This window comes from Aegilops tauschii, chromosome 5 (genome assembly GCF_002575655.3).
Source record: "Aegilops tauschii subsp. strangulata cultivar AL8/78 chromosome 5, Aet v6.0, whole genome shotgun sequence".
In the NCBI taxonomy this organism is placed as follows: Eukaryota; Viridiplantae; Streptophyta; class Magnoliopsida; order Poales; family Poaceae; genus Aegilops; species Aegilops tauschii.
In genome coordinates, this window is record NC_053039.3 from 502,811,073 (window position 1) to 502,838,548 (window position 27,476).

Consider the following 27,476-nt stretch of genomic DNA (forward strand, 5'->3'; position numbering starts at 1 on the left):
CCTCTCCTGCGGCTACCTGAAATACGGAAGTGGCCGAACTGCAGCGAAAGCTAGATATTGCGGAAGATGACATTGCATTGATCAACAGGCGTCTTGACGACTCGCAAGTTATATATGTCGATCATTCCTTACACCAATGTGCTTGTAATGTAGGCCTGATGCCGAAAAGGGTTTATATGAAATGTGCATGATTGCAGATGGTGCTGCCGCCGTTGAAGCTCTTCGGGCGGAGCTAGCTCGGGCCAAGGAGCAGGCCCAGCATAGTGATGCGGCTGCCGAGAAGGCATCGGCTGATCTAAGAGCCGAACAAGTAGCTCGGCGCCAAAGTGAGGAGAAAATATCCGCATGGGCGCTTGAATTGAAGAATATTGCCAGCCGATGTGAATTCCTTGAGAAGGAGAATAAAGCCAAAATGGCTGAGCTTGATAAGTCCGTACGAGAGGCGAGTGAAGCTCGGTTTGAATCTAGGGCAGCTCGTGAAGAGATTCGGCAGGCTAAGGAGATAGCGGCCAGTAAGCCCTTTTTGCTTCACACCAAGTTTGGCGATCCGGACTGTGCTTAGCTAAACCAGGTCTGGAGTTCTCCGGCTGAATTTTTTGACTTGCCGAAGAGTTCTTCCGATGCGGCGCAATTTTACCACGCACAAGAGGGGTATGCAACAGAGAAGCTTTTCTGGTCATAATTCGGCGCGTCGAAGCGCCCTCTGTTGCTCAATGAACAGATGTCCCAGCGGGCCGAGCTTCATAGGATATCTGGCGACGCCATGAAGAACGTCATAATCCGGTTGTGACCAAGTGAGCCTATTCCGAGTAGTTATTTTGGCCTGGTGCGGCGACTTGTTGACGCGGTGCCACATATCAACGCTGTGAAGCGGTCGGCGTGCATTGAGGGTGCACAGATGGCCTTTGCCAGAGTCAAAACATTTTGGGGAAAGATGAAGGGCATTGATGTTGCGGCGAGGAGTCCACCCAAGGGCCAGGACCGTAATGAGCCGGAGCACTATTTTGAAGACGTCCTAGATGCCGCCCGCTTGATAGAGGGTCAATGCTCGAAAGATATAATGTTCGAGTGATTTATATAATGATATAACAGACAAATTTATAGTTAATCTATTTGTATTTTGCTCAAAAGCTTGAATTCCTCCTCTGTGGCCGTTTTAGTATAATCTGAAAGTTTTCTAGTCGTCGGCTTCAGCCCCCTCGTAGGAACTACGGGGGTGTTCGGAAAAGCATTTAATCACTCTTTATCCAACGTCTTGGTCCATAAAGGAGGTGATAATGCGGCGAACCAGGCAATCAGACTATAGGGCATTAACACTTTCACTTAGCCATAGGAGTTTTATGGTGGGGCTACGACATAGCCCCTGGTATGTATACGACGCATAGTGCTTTACATATGTTGATCTAAAAAAGATCCCTCATGTGACACGGAGAATCACTAAAGATTCGAATAAGTCGTCAAGTGGTTGACTAGCTCTCGCCGCATCATGACAGTCAGTTTTCGGCTTTCTCTACTGAGGTGCTCATCCGGTCTAGGCCAGGGCACAATCGCAGTAGTTGTCCATTTACTACCCTTGCCGATAAAGCGGAACATAGGTTAGCAAGCACAGGAGCCGGGCAACCCAACTATTGACCAAAGACAATGATTCGGAGCTGATGCATATAAGGCCAAACTTGCGACGCCGAAGTACGCTATAGAGCTGTTCGGACTTTTACTGGCGGCTCGTTTGTTCCCATACCGGGCCCCTGGCAAGTTATGCCGAGGCGCGTCTTGTAAGGCAGCCGTTACGGCCGGGCTCATTGTAGAAAGAGCATAAAAGATTAGTTCGGATAAAGTTTACTGGGAGCGGAGCAATATGCCAATGATAAATATACATAAAGAGTAAAAACCACAACCCAGCCATTTGACATGCTCGTGGTTGGGAGCAGAGGAAAAGGGCATGGTACAGGCTCAAAAGAAAGAGTGCGGTCTACAAAAGCTTATTTTGGACCTCCTGTCGCACGTCTGCGCCGCCCGTCCTCGGGGAGAGGAATCCTTAACGGGAGTGGCCCCGTAGGTGAGTGTGCGGATCCGAACTTCGAGAGAGTCTGATGTAGATGTTGTCCTGATGGTCACCTGTTTTAAAGAAATGATACAAAAAAATAAGAAAGACGGATAAGAACGTTACGGGGATTCTTGCAGGGTTGTCCATATTGTGCTTCCGCCGATGCCCATGGTATCTTGAGTGCATAGTGATGTACGCGTGGTGTGAACTTTGCCAGTACAGTAGGTGGGCAGCGGAGGCCGAACTGCTATTTCCGTTCTGGGAGTGGACGAACTTCAGAGGGAAAGTGTTTCTGGCCCCTGGTGTTCGGCTGGCGAGCCGATCCGTCGTCTCTATCGCCTGGTGGCCTCCTCACCTTGTGATCGGCGTTGAGCTTTCCTGCCTGCTTGAGGACCCAACAGTTTCTGTTGGTATGATTAGCTGGCCTATCAGGGTGACCGTGAATCTGACAAGGTTGGTCCAATATCCTGTCAAGGGTGGATGGTCCATCCTGGTTTGCCTTTAGTGGCTTCTTCCGTTGACCGGGCTTCGGATTGTGAAATCCAGTGTTCACCGCTGTGTCGCATGTATTACTGCGACTGTTGTGTTCGGTTCGTCGTGGCTTACCGTTGCCGTCTCGAATTTCGGAAGTGCCCGGGTCGCTGGTGTTGTTGCTTTTATGAGCGAGACAGCTGTCTTCTCCCGCACAAAAGCGAGTCACTACAGCGGTAAGGGCTCTCATGGACTTGGGTCCTTCCTGGCCGAGGTGACGCGCTAGCCATTCATCCCGGACGCCATGTTTGAAGGCTGCGAGGGCTTCTGCGTCCGGGCAGTCAACAATTTGGTTCTTTTTGACTAAGAACCTAGTCCATAGCTCCCTGACTGACTCGCCGAGCTTCTGGACAATATGACTTAAGTCATCGGCATGTAGAGGTCGGACATATGTTCCTTGGAAGTTGTCTCGAACGGCATCTTCCAAGTCTTCCCAGCTACCAATAGAATTTTCTGGTAAACTGTTTAGCTAGTAGCGAGCTGGCCCCTTAAGCTTGAGAGGTATGTATTTAATGGCATGAAGGTCGTCTCCGCGAGCCATGTGAATATGGAGGAGGTAATCCTTAATCCATACCGCGGGATCTGTTGTTCCATCGTATGATTCGATGTTAATGGGTTTGAACCCGTCTGGGAATTCGTGCTCCATTACCTCGTCGGTGAAGCAGAGAGGGTGTGCACCTCCTCTATGTTGGGCCACACTGTGAAGCACCTCCAGCGGACTCCTCTTACAGAGTTCGGACCGGGCGTGGTCGGCTCTGTAGTGTCCGAATGGGTGACCATCATAGTCGGTCGGGGTGTATCTCCGTGATCTGTACATCGATCTTGTCCGCCCTGCTCTATCCTTCGGGTCCTGGTTGATGTCGCGAGTGTTCCCTCGAGCTGTTTTGCTCTTGATTTGACGGCCGGATGGGTTGGTATGTTGCTCTGTTTGGGCTGCTGCTTTGTCTGGACCGAACTGTGGCCGGCCCGCGGCATTGTTCGATGGTGGTGTGGGCTCCAGCGCCCTGCCATCGTATTGAGGGAGCCACCTACCCTTTGGGTGGCTTTTGTCTGGGCTATTAAGGCCGTATTCTTCGGCGGCCAAGACCTCGGTCCATCTATCATTGAGCAAATCTTGGCTTGCTTGAAGTTCCAGCTGCTTCTTCCTTAAGCTCCTTGCAGTGGCTATAAGCCGGCGTTTGAAACGCTCCTGCTCGAGAGGTTCCTTAGGCACGATAAAATCCTCGCTGCCGAGGATCTCCTCTTCCTCGGAGGGTGGGAGATAATTGATGTCCTCCGAGTCTCCATATGTGGCCTGTTCATTAGGGCTGTCTTGCCCGCTTTCCTGTACCTCCTGTTCGGATTCTACCTCAACAGGGTCTTCATTGTCCGGAGTGTTGTCTTTTTTGGTGCTAGCAGTGTTTTCTCTTGGGCGATGTGGCTTGGAGCGGCGCCGTGGGCGCCGGTGTTCGGACTGTGTACCAGGAGGTTTATTCTCGACTGGATCCTTCTCATCATCGGGTGTGTCTATCATACACACATCATACCAGGAAGTGGCCATCCCGTGTCTAGCGGGTAGCGAGCTCTGGCCCTGCCCCTCATCGTCGTCCATACGAGCGATGTCTTTGGAGCGGGGGTCAGGCGTGTTGGTTGGGTCTTCGACGGTGGCTATAAAGTGGGTGGCGGGTGGGAAGCAAAATTCTCCATCATCCGCTGTAAGTTCGAACCGAACATAGTTTGGCGACGAGCCATCTGCCAGGGATAGGTTTTTAATGAGTTTAGTAGGTCGCCCATGGGCAAGTGTTGGAAGACATCTGCGGCGCTGAACTTGAAGATCGATAACCGATCGAGTTCGGTATCCGCAGGCTCGCAGGGTTCAGAACTCGACGCCGGAGAAGAGTCCGGGATTCTGTTGATGCAGATGCCGTACGCAGTGGAATCTGCGAGCGGCTCCAACGCCGCAGAATCGGTAGCCCCCGCGATGGGCTTAAGCTTCCCATCTTCGGGGGACTTGATCTGCTCCGGATCTAAGGCCAGAGTTGCTGCAGGAGCTCTCTCCTGGATGCGGCCCGATGACAGGTTTAAGCCATGTCCATCGGGGCAGTGGGGAGCGATTGCCGCGATCTCGAATCCGTCAAAGATCAAGTCTCCATGGATGTCCGCAACGTAGTTCAAGCTTCCGAATCTGACCTGATGGCCAGAGGCGTAGCTGTCGATCTGCTCCAGATGGCCAAGCGAGTTGGCCCACAGTATGAAGCCGCCGAACACGAAGATCTGTTCGGGGAGAAAGGTTTCTCCCTAGACAACATCATCATCGACGATTGAAGGGGGCATCAAACCTTTTGACGACGGCACAGCGGAACTCTCAATGAAAGCACCAATGTCGGTGTCAAAACCGGCGGATCTCGGGTAGGGGGTCCCGAACTGAGCGTCTAGGATCGATGGTAACAGGAGACGGGGGACATGATGTTTACCCAGGTTCAGGCCCTCTCTATGGAAGTAATACCCTACTTCCTGCTTGATTGATCTTGATGAATATGAGTGTTACAAGAGTTGATCTACCACGAGATCATAATGGCTAAACTCTAGAAGCCTAGCCTATGTGTATATGGTAAATGAATGTGTTCTATCCGGACTATGCTCTCCGGTTTATATAGACACCGGAGAGATCTAGGGTTACATGGAGTCGGTTACATAAGAAGGAATCTTCACAGCTGGTCGCCTAGCTTGCCTTCCACGCCAAGGAAAGTCCAATCCGGACACGAGTATGGTCTTCGGTCTTCATGTCTTCACAGCCCATCAGTCCGGCCCATGGATAGCAGGCCGGACACCCGAGGACCCATTAGTCCAGGACTCCCTCAGGCCCCACGAACCTGGGTAAACATCGTGTCCCCCGTCTCCTGTTACCATCGATCCTAGACGCACAGTTCGGGACCCCCTACCCGAGATCCGCCGGTTTTGACACCGACAGCCACCTCGTTACTTCCCTGACGTACACTCCAAGTCTCCTGGATTGCTTCCGTTCCAAAAATAACTCTCCCGAAGGTTTCATTCCGCTTGGACTCCGTTTGATATTCCTTTTCTTCGAAACACTGAAACAAGGGAAAAAACAAGAACTGGCACTGGGCTCTAGGTTAATAGGTTAGTCCCAAAAATAATATAAAAGTGTAAAATAAAGCCCATAAACATCCAAAACAGATAATATAATAGCATGGAACAATCAAAAATTATAGATACGTTGGAGACGTATCAAACATACATTTTCTGAGAGAGAACCACCTACACTTGTGTTGAGGTCAAGATATTCCATTCCAACCACATAAATCTTGATCTCTAGGCTTCCCCAAGTTGCTTTCCACTCAAATCATCTTTCTACCAAATCGAATCCTATGAGAGAGAGTTGAGTGTTGGGGAGACTATCATTTGAAGCACAAGAGCTAGGTGTCACTTGGGAGCCTCCGTCAAAATTGTGGAGTTGAACCAAGGAGTTTGTAAGGGCAAGGAGATCGCCTACTTCGTGAAGATCTACCCGAGTGAGGCAAGTCCTTCGTGGGCGACGGCCATGGTGGGATAGACAAGGTTGCTTCTTCGTGGACCCTTCGTGGGAGGAGCCCTCCATGGACTCGCGCAACTGTTACCCTTCATGGGTTGAAGTCTCCATCAACTTGGATGTACGATAGCACCACCTATCGGAACCATGGATAAAAAATCTCCGTGTCAACATTGCGTTTACTCCCTCAAACTCCTCCCTTTGCCTTCATATGCACTTGTTTTACATTCCGCTGCTATACTCTTAGAATTGCATGTGTAGGTTGATTACTTGAGTTGTGCTAAGTGTTGGGGAACGTAGCAGAAATTCAAAATTTTCCTACGTGTCACCAAGATCAATCTAGGCGATGCTAGCAACGAGAGGGGAGGAGTGCATCTACATACCCTTGTAGATCGCGAGCGGAAGCGTTCAAGAGAACGGGGTTGATGGAGTCGTATTCGTCGTGATCCAAATCACCGATGATCCTAGCGCCGAACGGACGGCACCTCCGCGTTCAACACACGTATGGAGCGGGGACGTCTCCTCCTTCTTGATCCAGCAAGGGGGGAGGAGAAGTTGATGGAGATCCAGCAGCACGACGGCGTGGTGGTGGAAGTAGCGGGATCCCGGCAGGGCTTCGCCAAGCGCAAGCGGGGAGGAAGAGGTGTCACGGGAGGGAGGGAGGCACCAGGGCTTGGGGTGCTGCTCCCATGCGCCTCCCCACTATATATAGGGGTGGAGGGGCTGGTTTCTTGCCCTCCAAGTCCATTGGGGCGTTGGCAAAGGTGGGGGAAAGATATCCCATCATTTCCCTTCCCCACCAATTGTTATCCCCCTTTTTTAGGGATCTTGATCTTATCCCTTCGGGATATGATCTTATTCCTTCTAAGGTGGGATCTTGGTGCACCTTGACCAGGGGTGTGGGGCCTTGCCCCCACTACCCACGTTCATGTGGGTCCCCCATGCACGTGGGCCCCACTTCGGAACCTTCTAGAACCTTCCCGGTACAATACCGAAAAATCCCGAACATTTTTCGGTGGCCAAAATAGGACTTCCCATATATAAATCTTTACCTCCGGACCATTCCGGAACTCCTCGTGATGTCCGGGATCTCATCCGGGACTCCGAACAACTTTCGGTTAACCGCATACTAACATCTCTACAACTCTAGCGTCACCGAACCTTAAGTGTGTAGACCCTACGGGTTCGGGAGACATGCAGACATGACCGAGACGACTCTCCGGTCAATAACCAATAGCGGGATCTGGATACCCATGTTGGCTCCCACATGTTCCACGATGATCTCCTCAGATGAACCACGATGTCGAGGATTCAATCAATCCCGTATACAATTCCCTTTGTCAATCGGTACGTTACTTGCCCGATATTCGATCGTCGGTATCCCAATACCTTGTTCAATCTCGTTACCGGCAAGTCACTTTACTCGTACCGTAACGCATGATCCCGTGGCTAACTCCTTAGTCACATTGAGCTCATTATGATGATGCATTACCGAGTGGGCCCAGAGATACCTCTCCGTCATACGGAGTGACAAATCCCAGTCTCGATTCGTGCCAACCCAACAGACACTTCCGGAGATACCTGTAGTGCACCTTTATAGCCACCCAGTTATGTTGTGACGTTTGGTACACCCAAAGCATTCCTACGGTATCCGGGAGTTGCACAATCTCATGGTCCAAGGAAATGATACTTGACATTAGAAAAGCTCTAGCAAACGAACTACACGATGTTGTGCTATGCTTAGGATTGGGTCTTGTCCATCACATCATTCTCCTAATGATGTGATCCCGTTATCAATGACATCCAATGTCCATGGTCAGGAAACCATAACCATCTATTGATCAACGAGCTAGTCAACTAGAGGCTTACTAGGGACATGTTGTGGTCTATGTATTCACACATGTATTACGGTTTCCAGTTAATACAATTATAGCATGAACAACAGACAATTATCATGAACAAGGAAATACAATAATAACCATTTTATTATTGCATCTAGGGCATATTTCCAACACTAAGTTGCTAAAATCTGCCAAGACTTAAAATTGGAAAAAGGCTAGATTTTTATTTGGTCAAGTAGTCTAATCATCCCCCCTCTAGACATACTTTCGATCCTACATGCAGGCCCAATGCCATGCTCTAGCCCAATGAGTTCTGCATCTACCTACGAGCTCTCCTTGTGCTAAAAAAAGTACGAGCTCTCCACCTCATCAGGTGAGCAGACCCAGGCTACAAAAAATGAATCGCTGGTCATCTCGTCCGTTAAAATAGGGGAAAAGAAATCACATCTGCGTAGATTCCTCGTGCCTTCATGTACCCTCGTCGATTCCCAGGGGTGGAACGGGATCTTCACGGCTGCGCCCAGGCGACAAGCGGCTCGGGCTCAGATCATCTCACCGCAAAGCAGCCCCCTCCCCTCCTGGAGTACACCACCTACTGCGAATTGACAATCTTTTTGGCTGCGTCTGCAGGTAAATAATCTCTACTCATATCATCCAAACCCCCCACCCCCTAGTTCCTGAATCAGCCAAAATCAACTAGTTGGTGGTTTTGAATTGTACAAGATAACTTGAGTCAATTTTATTTTACTGTTAACAAGAAATTACATATCCAAAATGAAGAGTGTGACGTATTTGCAAGGGTAGATGATATTAAGGTTATACGATGCTATGAAAAATTGATGAAATGAAAGGGATACTACCTCACGCATTTTATGGTAATAGTATATTATATTCTTATTTCTAAAATTTATGAAAAAAATAACTTATCCTATGTCCAGTGTCTTGATTTTGAAAACTGTATTTTATCTTTAAGCTTTAGGTCTTTCTACAACTGCTGATGAAGAAACAATGGGCTCAAATGAATAAATCTTCATAAATTTGGTACCCACTTTTGAAACGAGGTCTCGTGGTAATAATGAAGCTGTTTTTTTTCTTTGAATTGTGAATATGTGGTGTACTTCTGACCCACATTGATACATGTGGTATAATAGCTGTAGGCGTTTTCTATAGCCGCTTAATTTTAGCCCCGGGCTTTTAGAAATGCTGGCTCCGCCTCTGCCCAACGCGATAAAGGGGTTGTCAATCCCTTCACGATTACTTGTAAGGATGAGATATGATAGTGATAGATATAAAACATAAGTAAAAGTGCGAAATAAAAGAAAAGTAAATAAGTTGCAGCAACATATTTTTGTGTTTTTGATTTTATAGATCTGAAAATAATATGATAAAGGGTAGACCCGGGGGGCATCGTTTTCACTAGAGGCTTCTCTACTGAAAGAAAGCAGAAAGTTCATCTGTTGAGCCACATCTTGATCTTCCGGGATTTCAACTTGTTCTCCATGTGCTTCGAAATCATGGGTTTGGGCTACACCATCACCCTCATCCTCGACAATCATATTGTGCAGAATAACACAACATGTCATCAGTTGCCACAAAGTTTCTGATTCCCACATCATTGCAGCGCTCCGCACAATTCCCCAACGAGCCTGAAGCACACCAAATGCCCTCAACACATCCTTCCTGGCCGCTTCCTACATTATTGCAAAGTGGCTCTGCTTATTGCCACACGGCTCGGATATGGTCTTCACAAACGCTGCCCACTGAGGATAGATACCATCGGGAAGATAGTACCCCATGTTGTAGTCTCGGCCGTTGACGGTGTAGTTGCACGGCGGTGATTCCCCATTGCAAAGCCTCCTGAACACCAGAGACCATTGAAGCACGTTGATGTCGTTGTGAGAACCGGGCATTCCAAAGAAAGCATGCCAAATCCATAAGTCATGTGATGCCACCGCTTGTAGTATGATGATGGCCTCTCTGGTGTGACCTTGATACATTCCCCGCAGACCTTTGGGGCAGTTCTTCCATTGCCAATGCATGCAATCAATTGATCCGAGCATTCCTGAAAACCCCCTTGCCTCTCCAATAGCCAACAACTTCTCCGTGTCCTGCGCATTTGGTTCTCTGAGATACTCAGGCCAAACACCTCCACCACAGCGCGAGCGAACTTGACAGTACTCTTCAAGCACGTGCTCTCCCCCATCCCGACCATCTCACCAACGGCATCTGCAGCAGTACCAAGTGCAAGCATCGTCAGAGCAACCGTGCACTTCTGCTTGGCCGAGAAAGAGATTTGGCCCGCAGCAACCCCTTCTGAGCTTGAAGTAGTCGTCGCGTGCCTCCACACCCTCCACAACGCGCAAAAACAATGGTTTCCGCATGCGAAAACGGCGACGGTACCATGGATCATCTGGGAAAGCAGGTTTGGGAGCAAAGTAGTCCTTGTGCAGTAGCTTTGCTCCAGACACCCTATCCCAATTGATCACTCTTCTTCCTTTGATTGAGCCCTTGAACTTGAGAATATGCTCCACTTGTTGGTCCATTTCCTTTTGCACATGGTCATGAGCATAATCATGTCCACTTATTCGTCTGAATCCGAGAAATCGAAGAAATCATCTTGAATCATTTTGTCAAGCTCCGTCGGTCCATACTCCTCGTCTGATGAAGTATCGGAATCAATAGTTTTCCCTAACAATATTAAAAAAATCCGGTCAAACAATGTGTCGAACACATCTAACGCAAGGCGGAGCCAGAGAGTTGCTGGACGTACCGCGGTGGCGTTCGGGCCGAAGACGACGTCCCCCGCAGCGAGGACGGGAGGGTGGACTGCTCCCCCGGAGCTGCCGGCAGAGAGGCTAGGAACGGCTGTGGAGCTGCGAGCTGGACAGCGCGGAGGAGGAAGAAGAGAGGAGAGAGCAAATGGATCTGGCAGCTCGGGGGGGAGGGGGGGTGGCTGGATTTGGTGTAATTTGGGGGTGGAGGTTAGACTGTCGGGTCCGATGTGACGGGCGTGCCCGGATGCCCCCATACCCGCTCCATATTTGGGCTGGATATGGGGGGTGTCGGTCAATCTGGGCGTTTGAGGGCCGTTTAAGGAGCCCGTTTGGGTCGAAAAAACGTGATCGGACAGTGACCACCCGGGCGTATGAGGCGGTTTTGAGACGCCTGGCTGTAGATGCTCTTATTGCAAACTCTTTATACAACGGTGTGTGTGTGTGTGTGTTATATATGTTGAAAAAGATGGATAAAAATGTCGATCCATTTGTATGCATCTTTTTCAACATATATGTACAAATGGATCTATGTAACAAGAGTAAACGAGCGAAAGCAAAAAAGCAGTTGCCGTTTGGGTGTAACAAGAGTAGCACGGTAGTGGTTGGGAGGAAAAAGATGGGCACGGTCGTTGGTCTCTCCCTGCAGCATGCACAGCGGCTGAGCATAACAGTCCAAGGCTGGCCTGCTCCGGCTGCTCCTGCTGCCGGAAAGAAAGGTGGCGAAAGCAAAGGCTGCATGGGTCGCCTAGTGCACGGGACGGGACGGGAGATTTGTCCGTTGGGGATCAACGGGCGCGGCGCGTGCGATGAGAGTGGGCCGGCGTCAACGCTCTAGCTTAGCCTGGTCGGATTGTACGTAGTATGCAAGCGCGGTAGGACGTGACGGCCGGCACGCACACGCCATAACACACAGCGGCTGCCAAACGGGAGCAGATTGCACGCACGAATAAAACAGTCGGAAAACAAGGGAGGGAATGGAGGGGTAGTTTTGTCCTCACGGCAAATAAAATCCCACCGCAACTCCAATCCACCATCCATTCCACCACCTGCGCGGGCCACCCTGCTCCGATTTTGTCCTGACCAGTTTCTTCCTCGCAAACGCCATGCATGGTCTGCGTCCTCCCCGTCCTCCCCCTACAGTGCCCACTTTTCACTTTCCTACGATCCTTTTCCTGGGATTGGGGAACACAGAGACGACAGAGGAGGGGGCGAGCAGAGTTCCGCTGATCTGCTAGCTGGCCTCACATGACCAGGACGGCCGGTAGGTGGGCAATGTGCAAAAGTAATAAATTTCTTTTTCCTTCAACGAAGAAAGCTTTCACCGTGCTACCACTTGTCTTTCTTTCTCTTGATCCCTAGAAATTTTCATATGAACAAACTCCCTGCCTACCGTCAGGTCTTTGATCCCCAAGATGAGTTGCACATATTCCCATGGGCAGCGTATCTTCTGGGTATGGTGAAAACGAAGTGAAAATCCAAGTGAACTGATACAAAAAAAAAACATTTGTTTTCAAGTGGACTGAAAAAAATGCAGGAGAACTTTCACCCACATTTTCCATATGGTACTAAGAGCATCCACAGCCATGCGACGCAACACCCCACCATGCCAAAGCGAAGGGCCTGGTCACTGGCTGATCAAAGAAAAAACCCGACCCAGACGGGCTCCTCATGCCGGCCTCAAACACATGGGTTGTCTGACACTTCTCATATCCAACCCAAATCTGGGGTAGATATGGGGAGGCTCGAGCATGCCTGCCACGTCGAACTAACCACAAGGACCCATGCGAAATCAGTAGTTAACCATAGGTCCGACGAGTGTCTCCTCTGATATCGATGAGGACGGTGAGGACACATTCAGGGCGTCACGTGGCGCCACTCTGGCGCGCCGACCCATGACCCAAGACTGGCTATTTAAGCCGGAAGGCGACCCCAACCCTAGCCACATCCCATTTCCCTGTTTGTTTCCCTCCCCTCCGCGCCGCCACGCTAGCCATGGCCTGATAGAGGCAAATGTGTCCCATCTTTCGATGAGATGGTGATTATCGTTTTTCGAGGAGTATATTTTGACGATCCGACTACAAAAGTGCGAGGATGTCGCGCCTTAGCAATCGATAAACCAACTCTGAGAGGTTATTGACCCGGAGCACGATCAACCTGACCATGAGGGTCTATTTCCTGCGAGCAAATGAAGAACAAACAAGAAACTGAGATTGCAATCTGGATATTACGAATATAAGAGGAAAGCTTTATTGATGAAAGTGGGGTTCTGTGACGTCTTTGTCTCATCGTTGAACACAAACGAAGTACGCGAAGTTGCAGCTATGGCTAACTTTAATCTAAACAAAACCCCAAAGTCTAAACGACGCCCTAAGGGCTATATATATGAAGGAAGAGGGGGGTGAATTCAGTGACCCCTTCGAAGAGGGGTCCAAAACCAACCCTAACTCTGTTTCCCCACACATACGGACTCTAAAAATAGCCTATACTGAAGTATTTTGAATTTACATGGGCCTGGCCCAATAGTAAGGTGATGCAACACCTATAATAGCCTCTCGACGGAATTTATGAAGTGACATCTTGTATATTTCGTCCAACCCTTCATGCAATCATTATGGTGGATTCAAAGTCCTCAAATCATCACTTGAAACACCGTTCTTGTTCCCCTTGCGCATGTCATCATCTCCATGCTTGATCTTGCTCCAATGTTCATCCTTCTTGTCCAAGCTGGGCCCTCCATTTATAAGCAAAACAAATGTATCCAATTTAGGCAGCATCATATTCTCATGAGCATTAGAATCACTACCAAGAAACGAAAGTACCTGATAATTTAGTTGGCGTGCGCGAGCTCTAGTAATTGGTCTGGTATGTATAGCAGCAGGGATTGTGGGTGTAACAATGGTATTGACGTCCTCATCATCCTCCCCTTCTTGAAATGAAGTCGTCCTCGACAGAAGCACATCTTTCTCACCCAGATAAGGCTTCAAATCTGCAATATTAAAAGTAGGACTAACCCCAAAATATGCAGGTAGCTCAAGTTTATATGCATTATCATTGATTTTCTGTAACACCTTAAAAGGACCATCAGCACGTGGCATTAGCTTAGACTTGCACAAATCAGGAAAACCCTATCCTTACGCAAATGTAACCAAACAAGATCTCCAGGTGCAAAGACAACACGTTTTCTACCCTTATTTTCAACAAGTTTATATTTAGCATTCATGCGCTCAATATTTTTCTTAGTTAACTCATGTATTTTTAAGATCAATTCAGCATGTTGTTTAGCATCAAAATTAACCTTCTCCGAAGATGGAAGAGGCAACAAATCAATGGGTGCATGAGGTAGGAAACCATATACAATCTCAAAAGGGCACATCTTAGTAGTAGAATGCAACGAACAATTATAAGCAAATTCAATATGAGGCAAGCATTATTCCCACATTTTAAGGTTAGCCTCCATCAGTTTGGGGGTGACAACTAGTACTAAAAAGAAGTTTAGTCCCCAACTTAGCCCATAAACATCTCCAAAAGTGGCTAAGAAATTTAGTATCACGATCTGAAACGATAGTATTTGGCACACCATGCTAGCGAATAATGCCACGAAAGAACAAATCTGCAACATTAGAAGCATCATCGCTTTTATGACATGGTATAAAGTGTGCCATTTTTGAAAATCTATCCACGACAACAAATATGCTATCCCTTCCACTCTTTCTTCAAGGTAAACCTAAAACAAAGTCCATAGATATATCCACCCAAGGAACACTAGGTACAGGCAAAGGCATATATAAACCATGAGGATTGAGTCGTGACTTAGCTTTTTGACATGTAGTGCAGCGAGCAACAAAACGCTCAACATCCCATCTCATCTGTGGCCAAAAGAAATATGTAGCAAGTACGTCCTCGGTCTTCTTCACGCCAAAGTGTCCCATTAATCCTCCTCCATGCACCTCCTGCAACAACAACAAAAGACGAACAGAGCTAGTTGGAATGCATAGCTTGTCAGCATGGAACACAAATCCATCATTAATGACGAACTTGTTCCATGTTCTCCCTTCTTTACAGTTCTGCAACACATCTTGAAATTCAGCATCATGCACATATTGATCTTTAATGGTCTCCAAACCAAATATTTTAAAGTCAAGTTGTGAAAGCATAGTATAACGACGAGATAATGCATCAGCAATAACATTTCCTTTGCCCTTCTTGTGTTTAATTACATAAGGGAAAGTCTCAATAAATTCAACACATTTAGCATGTCTATGATTCAGTTTTTCTTAACTTTTAATGTGCTTCAAAGATTCATGATCAGAATGTATAACAAATTCTTTGGACCATAAATAATGTTGCCATGTTTCCAAAGTCCGAACAAGAGCATATAATTCCTTATCATATGTAGAATAATTCAGACTGGCCCCACTCAATTTGTCAGAAGAGTATGCAACAAGTTTACCATCTTGTAATAACACACCTCCTAATCCAATTCCACTAACGTCACATTCAAGCTCAAGAGTCTTATTAAAATCAGGAAATTGGTGTAATGGAGCATGTGTCAACTTATCTTTCAATACCGTGAATGCTTCTTCCTGTGCGGTACCCCAAACAAAAGACACATCCTTTGTAAGCTCATTGAGAGGTGCGGCAATGGTGCTGAATCTCACACAAAACGCCTATAGAAACCAGCGAGGCCAAGAAAACTCCTCACTTGTGTGACCGTTTTGGGCTCCAGCCAACTCTCAATAGCTTCAATCTTGGTTTTATCAACTTCAATTCCATGTGGAGTAACAACATAGCCAAGAAAAGATACTCGGTCGGTGCAAAAGGTGCACTTCCCAAGGTTACCAAACAAACGTGCATCACATAGAGCAATAAAAACAACACATAAATGTTTCAAATGTTCCTCCAAAAATCTGCTATAAATCAGTATATCATCAAAATAGACTACCACAAATCGTCCAATGAAAGCACGTAAAACTTCATTCATTAATCTTATAAAAGTACTAGGTGGATTAGTTAACCCAAAAGGCATGACTAACCACTCATATAATCCAAACTTAGTTTTAAATGTTGTTTTCCATTCATCTTCCAATTTCATACGAATTTGATGGTATCCAATTGCTTGTATATGTGTTGGTAATTCCCTGAAGAGGAGAGGATGATGCAGCACATCAACGGTAAGTATTTCCCTTAGTTATGAAACCAAGGTTACCACTCCAGTAGGAGAACCAGGCAACGCTATGTAAACAACACCTGCACACAAACCACAAAAACTTGTAACCCAACACATAAGAGGGGTATTCAATCCCTCCTCGGTATCGAGATAGATTAAATTGTATGAAATTGGATAAATAGATCTAATAAAACACAAAATAAAATAAATAAAGAAAAAGTGCAACAAGGTATTTTTGGATAAATAGATCTGAAAATAATATTATAGAAAATAGACCCGGGGCCGTAGATTTCGCTAGAGGCTTCTCTCGAGAAAGTAGCATACGGTGGGTAAACAAATTACTGTTAGGCAATTGATAGAAGAACAAATAATTATGACGATATCTAAGGCAATGATCATGTATATAGGCATCACGTCCAAGATTAGTAGACTGACTCCTGCCTGCATCTACTACTATTACTCCACACATCGACCACTATCCAGCATGCATCTAGTGTATTAAGTTCATGGAAAAACGGAGTAATGCAAAGAACGATGACATGATGTAGACAATATCTATTTATGTAGGAATAAACCCCATCTTTTTATCCTTAATGGCAATGATACATGCGTGTCATGTCTCCTTCTGTCACTGAGATTGAGCACCGCAAGATCGAACCCATCACAAAGCACCTGTTCCCATGGCAAGAAAAATCAATCTAGTTGGCCAAACCAAACCAAAGTTTCAGAGAAGAAATACGAGGCTATAACAATCATGCATAAGAGAGTTCAACAAAGACTCAAATAAGATTCATGGATTGATTTAATCTAATCATAAACTCGCAATTCATTGGATCCCAACAAACACACCGCAAAAAGTTATTACATCAAATAGATCTCCAAGAACATCGAGGAGAACATTGTATTGAAGATCAAAAAGAGAGACGAAACCATGTAGATACTGTCTACAGACCCGTAGGTCTATGCTGAACTACTCACGCATCATCGAAGGGGCAAGGGTGATGATGAAGAACCCCTCCGTGATCGTTGACCCCTCCGGCAGAGTGCCGGAAAAGGACTCTAGATTGGATCTCATGGTTCTGAAACTTGCGACGGCTGGAATTGTGTTTCATCGACTCCCTAGGGTTTTTGGGATTTTAGAGTATTTATAGAGCCAGAGGTCGGTGGAGGGGGTGCCTGCGGGCCCCACTACCCACCAGGACGCGCTAGGGCCCCCAGGCGCGCCCTGGTGCCTAGTGGGCCCCACAGGCCCCCTCTGGTGCACTTCTTGGGCCTCCTAGGTCTAGGCAAAAAAAAATATCCAAAAAGTTTCATGGCATTTGGACTCCGTTTGGTACTGATATTCTGCGAAGTAAAAAACAAGCAAAAAACAGCAAACTGACACTAGGCACTATACCAATAGGTTAGTCCCAAAAAGATATAAAGTTGCTAGTAAATGAATATAAAACATCCAAGAATGATACTTTAATAGCATAGAACAATAAAAAATTATAGATACGTTGGAGACGTATCAGTATCCACTACGCAAATCAACTTTGGAGAATATTTTAGAGCCACTCAATTCATCAAGCATATCATCTAGCCTAGGAATAGGATGACGATAACGAATAGTAATATTATTAGTGCCTCTACAATCAACGCACATACGCGATGTACCATCATTTTTTGGCACTAGTATAATAGGAACAGCACAAGGACTAAGAGATACGCTTTGCCCGCCTTTTGCTTAATTAGTTCGGCCGGCCACTCGTTGTCCGCCTATTTTTGCGTTTGGGTCGGCAGTGCGCCCAACGCGTAGACCCATTTTCACCCTCACAGCCGGCTTGCCGTGTTTTTTCAAACAAAATACAAACATTTTTACATAGTTTCACAAGCAAACAAATATACCATAGTTCACAAGCCACATAAATATATAATAGTTTACAAGTCAAATAAAAACTAAATTGTCTCGAATACATTTTAAAAAAGTCACATTTATTGGTTGCCAACGTGAGCCAATATATGCTCAACCAAATCATCTTACAATTGAATGTGAATTTTCCAGCCACACATTTCATGATGAAATTGGGTGAACTGTGCAAACGTTGCCGCTCCTTCATGCTCAGGCACAACATTGTCACCCTGAAAGTGAAACCCTTGGTCGTAGATACATTACGGGCGCACATTCTCTACAATCATATTGTGCATGATCACACAAGCAGTCATCACCTCCCACAACTTCTTGGTGCTCCAAGTTCTAGCAGGATACCGAACGATGCCCCATCAAGAATGCAGAACACCAAAGGCACGCTCCACATCCTTCCTAGCACTCTCTTGCTCTTGTGCAAATCTCCTCCTCTTCTCTCCGTTGAAGATTGTCTTGACAATAGTAGTCCACTGAGGATAGATACCGTCAGCTAGGTAGTATCCTTTATTGTAGTTGTGGTTGTTGATGTTAACATTCACCGGCGGGCAGTTGCCTTCGGCAAGCCTTGCAAACACCGGAGAGTGTTGAAGCACGTTGATATTATTGTGCGATCCGGCCATGCTGAAGAAAGAGTGCCAGATCCAGAGATCTTGTGAGGTCACGGCCTCAAGTATGACTAGGGATGACAATGGGTAGGGTATGGGCGGGTACAAGCTCCTTCTGCCCAAACCCATACCCATGGAAAATTTCAATACCCACCCACTTTAATACCCGTGGGCATAAATTGGCACCCATGCCCATACCCACCGGGTATCCTATACCCAATGGGTATCCAGTGGGTACAATATATAACATTTTTTTAAAGGTGGAGAAATGAGTTTAAATTCAAGTGACGACGGGCGAGCAGTATAGTACTGACGTGGCCTCCTCTGATGGGTGGCCTCTTGGAGGCATCAAGGGAGTATAATCAGCCGTTGGTGGAATCCCAATGTAGTGGAAGGCGGTGGCGGGAATGGGGGATCGCTAGGTCGAGAGTTGGACAACAGTTCGGTAGCGAAGGGTCAAGATTTTGTCCTTTTCAAGGAGTCACATAAGACTTAGGATGAGTGGCAAACAGGTGATAATGGGCCTATGAGCTATGGCCGGTTTAAGGAATACGAGATTTAGGATGGGCCACAAGATTTGGATGTTGACCTCACATGACATAGGAGTTATTTTCATTTATTAATGTTTTATGGGTATCCGTTGGGTTACCCATGGGCATCATTTCATACCCATGCCCTACCCATATATTTTGTGGGTATGGATACCCATTATCCGTGGGTACAAAATCTCTAAAAGTCTTGCACATGCTCGTTGTTTTCGGGTAGGGTACCCGCGGGTACCCATACCCATGGGCAAAACTGCCATCCCTAAGTATGACAGTGCAAGCCTTGACATGGCCCCTGTACTGCCCGTGCCAAGCAGAAGATGAGTTCTTCCACTCCCAGTGCATATAGTCTATACTACCAAGCATCTTCGGGAAGTCACTGCTGGCATTCATCGCCAACAAGTGGGTTTATCTTTAGCATTTGGCTCTCTCAAGTTCTCAGGGCCAAACACTGCAATCACAGCCTTGCAAAACTTGTTCATGGAGTCTAGGCGCGTAGACTTGCTCATACGGACGTACTCATCAATGAGATCACCAGGAACTCCATATGCAAGCATCCGGATAACTGCAGTGCATTTCTGAAAAGAGGAGAAGCCAATCTTTTCAAGGGAATCCTCCTTGCACTTGAAATACTTATCGTACCTGACCATTCCCTCCCGAATACGGTTGAAAACATGCCTAGCCATACGGAAATGGCACCGGAATTGATGATGTTTGAAGAGAGGGTTGGGTGTCTCGAAGTAGTCCTTGCAAAGAAGGAAATGGCCGCTCTCTCGGTTACGATTCAACGCCGGAGTGTGCCCCGGGATCGAGTCCCAGAACAACGGCCGCTGCCTACTAAGGTGGTCATGGACGACCAACATAACAGCCACCATCTCCTCATCGTCGTATGAAGTCATCCGAGTCGCAAAGGAAATTGTGGAGAAAGAACTTGTCGGCAGAGTCCATTTGTACCTTGTGGGCAAACCGTCGAATAGCTTGCGGGCGTCGTCGAAGAAGCAGGTCAGCGAAGACATGTGCACCTCCCCTGGACCAGGTAGCTAGCCTAGCGGCATCCGGCGAGCGTGTCACCATTGTTGAAGGAGCTGGTCGGGGGCGCGGGGGGCTGAGGTGGTGCTCGCGCCGACGTTTGGGGGAAGCTGCGGTGGCCCGGCGGCGAGACGGTGGTGACGGCGACGTGGGAAGGTGGCGTGCTGCGGGGGAGATATGTGGGTGCGGACTGCTGGTGAGAGCACCAGAACTGGGCGGCGGCGACGAAGGGGTGGGGCGGCCGGGGGCTTGCTGTCGAAGGGAGGAAGAGAATGACCTATGTGCCACCGACTGGCGGGCCAAAGGAAGGAGTATGCGGGCGTCGCGCGCATATGCCTTGTCTCCACGCCGACGCAAATGAGCGCCAAATTTGAGATAGGAATTGGTCGCCCGACAGACGAAAAGCGGACACGCGTTGGATCCATTTTTATGTGATTCAGACGGACACAGACGGATGAAATAAGTCGACGCGTTGGAGCTACTCTTACGTGTTCAACAAATCAATTGAAAGTTTTCTCGAAAAGAAAGACGCAGAGACGTCCAAAATCCCGCGTGTCCGTTCCGGAACCGAATCCGTTCCGAAGGTGCCCGTTTCGAACATCCTCTGTTTTCTATTTTATATATGGAAAAAAAGTATCAAGCCTCCCCAAAAAAGACGAGCTTCCCTCCCGAGTAAGCAGAGTCCCCGAGCGCGACAGTAGGGTTCCCAGCCGCCGCCGGCCCGCCGAACCGGCCAAAGCCTCCGCTGCCCTGCCGCCTGTACAGGAGCCCAGAAGCGCCTCCCTCCGTCGAGCATCCGCTCCCACCGGGGGAGCAGGCCCTCCCGCCCAGCAACACCGCCGCCCGGAGCTACGCCGGCGACCAGTCCATAGGCAGGTAGCCACCACTCCTCCCTCCTTCCTCTTGCATCCTCTGCCTGTTAATTTTTTTTCCTGATTTTTGTGTGGGATGAGTACTTGCTGTAGATTTGATATTGTGAGAATATAATGATGATTATTTCTTGATGAGTACTTGCAGCATGATTTTTCCAGTGCATGTTCAAGTTTACATGAGGATTTTGCTTGATAGGTGTTTGTCATAATGCTTGTAGGGGCAAATGTTTAGTTTGATTTTTTTCCAGATGAACAAATGTTCTGGTTTAAACATGCAATGATTGACGATATACGAAGAGGAAAAGATTAAATTGTTTTATCTGCACCATCTTGGCCTGAAATCAACGCTTAGCAGTAACATGCAATTTTAGAGAGCAGGAGCTTTTTCTTGGTTATACTGGCCGAAATTGGTTAACACATTAGTACTACTAGTGGTGATAGATGTCCCAAATCTTGCTTATGATTGGGAATATAGTGGTACTGTACCGCTTTGTTGTTGATTATGTACTCTCTATATATATATGAACCATTGCTGTCTTTTCCCGTGTTCAGGTTAGGGCTTCTGCACAGGTATGAGAGGGACCTACGATCCACTGCTCGGGACGCAGGTTATGCAAGGAGCTCTTGTGCAAAGAAGTGTCCTCCATCGCCTGTCTTTGATTTGGCGAGGGATTGAACCTTTTGTTTTCCTTGGAGCAGCTGTTGGCTTGGGTTGGGCAGCATGGAAGTACTACGATCGTAAAGCAGCTATGCGCACCTACGGACGCCACATGACCGGCAAGACAGTCGGACTGGTTGTCGGACGTGATGATGAGATCGACCGTGTTATTTCCATCCTCTGCCGCAAGACCAAGAACTGTGCCGCGCTAGTAGGCCACGCGGGGGTTGGCAAGACAGCCATTGCAGAGGGCCTCGCGCAGCGCATCGCTACCGGCAAGGTACCTGCTGCGCTTGCCGGGGCACGTGTCGTGGAGATCGACCTCGGGGCCATGGTTGCCGGGACCGTGATGCGCGGTATGTTTGAGGAGCGAATGAAAAGCGTGATAAAGCAGGCGGAGAATGCGGCCGGCAAGATAATTCTCTTCATTGATGAGATGCATGTGCTTCCTCGTGCTGGTGATAGCCACGGAAATACAGACGCTTCCAGCTTGCTGAAGCCGGCTTTGGCCCGTGGTCGTATCCGCTGTGTAGGTGCTACGACTTTTGATGGTTACCGCAATTACATTGAGAAGGATCCTGCACTTGAGCGGCGATTCCAGAAGGTGCATATCGAGGAGCCAAGCACGCAGGCGACAATTGGCATTCTCCGGGGGCTAAAGCAGCAGTTCGAACAGCATCATGGCTTGGAAATCCAAGATGCTGCTCTTGTTGCTGCTGCACAGCTTGCTGCCCGCTACATCACTGGTAAGGAATTTACTTATTTATACTATTGTTTCTAGAGGTGATTAGGATACAGAACTACAGGTGATCTTTTGTGGTTGTTGTCTGCCCCATCTTAAGGCTCCATAGTTCACATGCTAATTAAACTATCTGCATAGACTGTGCTGTGCAATTCAAGGGAAAGAATATTAGAGCCCCGTGAAGCACCCTTTTGTTGCATTGTGGACATTTAGTTGAAATAATTCTAGATATACAATCTTTGCTGTCCTGTGCATATAAATTGATAGTGTAACCTGCACTGAAAATTTTCCTTTATGCCGAATAGCACCCATGAGTGTCAACAATGGATATATATAATGGATTTTGTTGCTGTCTTTACCATAGGCCGTCAATTTCCGGATAAGGCTATTGATCTGATTGATGAGGCGTGCACTGCCACAATAAAAAGGGCGATCTCTGCAAACCCAACAAAGGGAGCAGCTGTTGTACCAAATGATGTCGCACAAGTAAGCATTTTCCTCACAACAACATGTGGATACTGTTTCAATCAATATTTGTCATGCAAATTCTAACGTTAACGTTGTCATTTGAAGGTTGTGAGCCAATGGACTGGAATTCCTGTCTGTACACTGGAGCAAGAAGAGAAGGATAAGTTAATTCACCTAGCAGACAGGCTGCATGAGCGGGTTGTTGGCCAGGATGAAGCGGTAAATTTGGTTGCTGAAACAGTGTTATGTTCTATGGCTGGCCTTGATCATCCCGGCCAACCCATAGGATCTTTCCTCTTCTTGGGCTCAACTGGTGTTGGAAAGACAGAGCTTGCAAAAGCTCTCGCCGAACAGCTCTTTGGCAGTGAAAAGATGTTGGTTCGCTTTGACATGTCTGAATATGTTGGCAGTGGATCTATTTTGCGCCTCATTGGAGCACCCCCAAGGTATTTTTTAATATATTTTGTAACATTGCATTACTTCTTAGTCTGTAGCTTGATTGATACTACTAATTCTTCTTTGTAACTTCTTACTTAAAGCCATGATGGCTATGATGACGGTGGGCAACTGACTGAGAAAGTTAGGAATCGCCCATACAGTGTCATCCTTTTTGACGAGGTGGAGAAGGCAGATCCCTCGGTGTTGAACATTTTTATTCAACTTCTTGATGATGGTGTGTTGACCGATGGCAAAGGACGGACGGTTGATTTCAAGAATACCATCATCATTATGACCTCAAATCTTGGAGCAGAGCACCTCACAGCAGGAATGGCTGGAGAAATCACAATGGATGCTGCACGTGACCTTTTGATGAAACAGGTTTGTGAATCCTAGACTGCTGGTGTGAAGGTTCAGAAAAGACTTAAAGCTTGAGTGTCTCATCATTATGACATTGTTTGTGCAGGTTCAGAAACACTTCAAACCTGAGTTCCTCAACAGGCTGAGTGAGATTGTGGTATTTGAGCCGCTTTTGCATGACAAACTGAAGGAGATTGTGAAAATCCAAATGAAGAGCGTCATTGCCAGGGTGGCTGACAAGGGCATCTCTCTTTTTGCAAGTGATGCTGCATTGGATGTCATTTTATCGGATTCATACAACCCAGTAAGCACAGCTTCATTTTTCATGCTTATTAAACACATGATTAGGCTCATGTTTTCATATGTGCATGCTTTGTCTCTCACAGATGTATGGTGCAAGGCCCATAAGGAGATGGTTGGAGAAGAATGTGATGACTAAGCTGTCCCAAATGCTGGTGAAGGGTGAGGCTAGTGAAGGCTCGACGATCACCATCGGTGCTACGGATAACAGGAGTAAGCTCAAGTATGAAGTAGCGAAGAAGGCCGAACTTTCCGGTGTCATCTGCAACACTGACAGCGGTGGTATGGCGGCTGTGGTGAGTCCCATAAAAAGAATTGCCTCTCAGCTAGCGAGGGTGACACTAAAGTATACTGATGGGCCTGCGCTCAAGACCTTGTAACGGGAGTCGTGACATAGATCAGTTAAATTATGAGGAAAGCTAAACTCACGGTACAACTAATATGAGCAATTCATCTATGCTTGAAAAGTTTATTTAACTCTAACAGGAGGTTTAACAACTGCTGAGGAAAGCTGGTTAGTTCAACCTATGCGGAAGTTGCTGTGGTTGTATCTTTATTACAGTCTGGTATCTAGGAATTGCAATTCTCTTGTTGGGTTCATCTTTTGGAAAACCAAGTCTCTTGGAATTTGAAATCCAACTGCCTTCCGTAGCTTTAGTAGCAGTAGAATTACATACAGTGAATGCATTAGTGACATTGCAGATATTGTTCTTCTTGGGCTGTGGAACACTGTGCCGCAGAGGCAGATTGAAGTAGATCTTGCTCACAATCCAATCATAGAGCAAGTAAATTTGTGAAAGAAAATAGCGAACTTAATGGTAGTAAGAAGGGCATCACTCTGAAACTCCTAAAAATAGTTTGAGACCTCGTGAATCTGGCACATTCCAAGAATTACATGTCTGGCTGTTGAGCAAATATGCTACAAAAAGTATTTTATATATGTAAAGTTAATCTAGCGCAAGAAAGCGAAATCTTGCGACAGAAAATTCAACAAAATTTCAGTATTGTCGAGACCCGATATAGGGCTCGGACCTAAATCAATTTTGAATCAACAAAGTCGTCAACTCGCCAAAATTAAGTAACCTGTCAACTCATAGTCTTTTGGGGCTGTTGGTCAAAGAATGGCAATGACTATGTTGATATTGTCCTTGGAGTAACACTGTAGATAGGTTGATGAACCGTGGTGCAACGCTTGTAGTGCATGGATTTGATCATATGTAGTAGTATTTGTGAAGTGCATGTTGGCTGCCTTTTGTCGTTTGGTGCAACGTCTGTGTGATGGAGTATACTACTAGTACGTAGTAGAACCTAGGTCCTGATTCAAACAGAGACTCGGAGATGAATAGATTCCTTGGACCGAATTAATTGCCGATCAAGCATTGTTTGTTGATGGAAAATGAAGGATACACTTTTTCTTCCACTTTGCTGATGCCCACCATTGCTTCCTCCATTGCGATGGTCACGTGAGGGAGTCCTATGGGGCCAAAAGGCAGATGGGCGGGCCCTCCCCTGTCGTCCAGTCTGTGTGTCCCCCAATCCCCCAAAAAAGCCACCTTCTCTCTTGAAGAGACCAGGTGAAGACAAAACAGGAGCAACAGAGCACGAAACTGGTCAGGACAAAAATCGAAGCACGGTTGGGTTGCCATGCAATGCCAGGGCCGGTGGTGGAATGGATGGCCCGCCCGCCAGGGGATTCCTCCCTCCGGTCGGTCGCGGTGTGATTTTATGAGGACGAAACTGCCCTTCCGTTCCATTCCCTCCCTTGCCTGTCTTCCTCTTTGCGCCTCCAAGAGACTCTTGTTCTACTCCCGTTTCGCACCCGCTGTGTGTTACCGTCACGTCCCACTGCCCTGCCCTTGTATACGATGAGACCCAGCTAAGAGCGTTGACGCCGGCCCACTCTCATCGCACGCGCCGCACCCGTTGATGGCGGTGCCAGGATTTTAATCATGTGTAGTCAACTCAATCTTGTGTTGTCAAGATATATGTATTTCTACGAATTTTGTATTATTTTTGGCATGATTTGTGCTTATATATGATACTTTTTCCACAAAGTTGTGTAGTTATTTGACTACACAGCCTATACATTGGCTTCGCCACTGTAATGATCCCCAACGGACAAATCTCCCGTCCCGTCCCGTGCACTAGGCGACCCATGCAGCCTTTGCTTTCGCCACCTTTCTTTCCGGCAGCAGGAGCAGCCGGAGCAGGCCAGCCTTGGACTGTTATGCTCAGCCGCTGTGCATGCTGCAGGGAGAGACCAACGACCGTGCCCATCTTTTTCCTCCCAACCACTACCGTGCTACTCTTGTTACACCCAAACGGCAACTGCTTTTTTGCTTTCGCTCGTTTACTCTTGTTACATAGATCCATTTGTACATATATGTTGAAAAAGATGCATACAAATGGATCGACATCTTGAATTCCATGTGTAAAATTATTTGCTTTCGTAAGTCCATCGTTTCCTAACCTAATAGTTATGCGTGCTACCGCAAAGTGTCAATGAATCTCTATCATTAAAGAAGAGTTGGTAGTTTTGTCTCACCTCTCATCATCCTCCTTCATGTTGGTTTATTCTCCCTCCAACTAGAAACCGAATCGATTCGCATATCCTCCTTGTTTATTTTTTGTGCTTGCTTTGACAGGGGCCGATTCATTAAAGAACGTAAATATTAGGTAATTAAGAATTCAGAAATCACATTATATATATGAGCTCACCTTTCTAAAAGACATACATAAGATTTTTCCCAATAATCTTCCAAAACAAAAATAAGATACTCAATAAAAAAAGGCTAATCCCGTGAACTACGCCATTTATTATCTATCATTATCTCTACTATTAAATTACAATCACAATCTTCCTAATAAAACAAAGATCACATATATTTTCTTATCTTACCAAATTACAACAAAAGTCTCATGTCTCACTACTTACCAAATTACAAATAAATGGGAATTTCTGATTCAATTCGTAAGTCCGTCAACGGCGAGCCTTCGGATAAAAAAACCCACCTCCTCGCTTTCATTCTCATCTTACGATCCCCTCAGACAAAACCAATAAATAAATAAACATGAAAGGAAAACAGGCTCTGGCAAATCTGACCTACACACAAACCATCCGCCGAGGGAAAAGGAAAGAAAGAAACACACACGATCAGTTTGCCCACTCGTCCTCCTCTTCACTCCCAATCTCATCTTTCCCGTCGCTATAGTCCCCCCGTCCTCTCCAATGCAGCAAGAAATGAAGATGGAACTGCCGACGCGAGGTCGAGCGCCGTGGAACATGCGGGGTTTCCCGCTCACACAGGAGCTTCACGGTGACACCTTCAAGCACAAGCACTAGAGGAGATCGATTAATCAATGGACGGGTGAGGCCATCGGGGCTCCTGATCAACTTGCGGTTCGCCGCCCTCTCATTTGAAAAATCACTCGCATGACGAAGTCGTCCTCCCCTTGCACCTTGCACCGGTGACCATGGGGAAGGCATCTCTTTCTTTCTTTTCGTACATGGCGATGGCAAGGGGAGAGTCCAAATTCTCCACGCCATAACCCTAGACGTCGCGATTAGATGCCGCATATCCATTGCCTAGGCCATCTCTCCCCTGAGTCGGTCCTCTCAAAGGTATGGAGCATGGGGCGCGCATGTTGCCTCCCACCACACCCTAGA

General features: G+C 47.0%; 1 protein-coding gene across 1 annotated transcript; it reads left to right on the plus strand.

Annotated features, from left to right (window-relative positions):
- Positions 1–20,611: 20,611 nt before the first annotated feature.
- Positions 20,612–24,333, plus strand: LOC109759140 (chaperone protein ClpB1-like). The gene is made up of 7 exons (XM_020317973.3): positions 20,612–20,847; positions 21,396–22,247; positions 22,608–22,729; positions 22,817–23,157; positions 23,251–23,530; positions 23,616–23,813; positions 23,896–24,333. The coding sequence occupies exons 2-7, from the start codon at positions 21,416–21,418 to the stop codon at positions 24,187–24,189; spliced, it is 2,067 nt and encodes a 688-aa protein (XP_020173562.1). The 5' UTR covers positions 20,612–20,847; positions 21,396–21,415; the 3' UTR covers positions 24,190–24,333.
- The last annotated feature ends 3,143 nt before the right edge of the window (positions 24,334–27,476 follow it).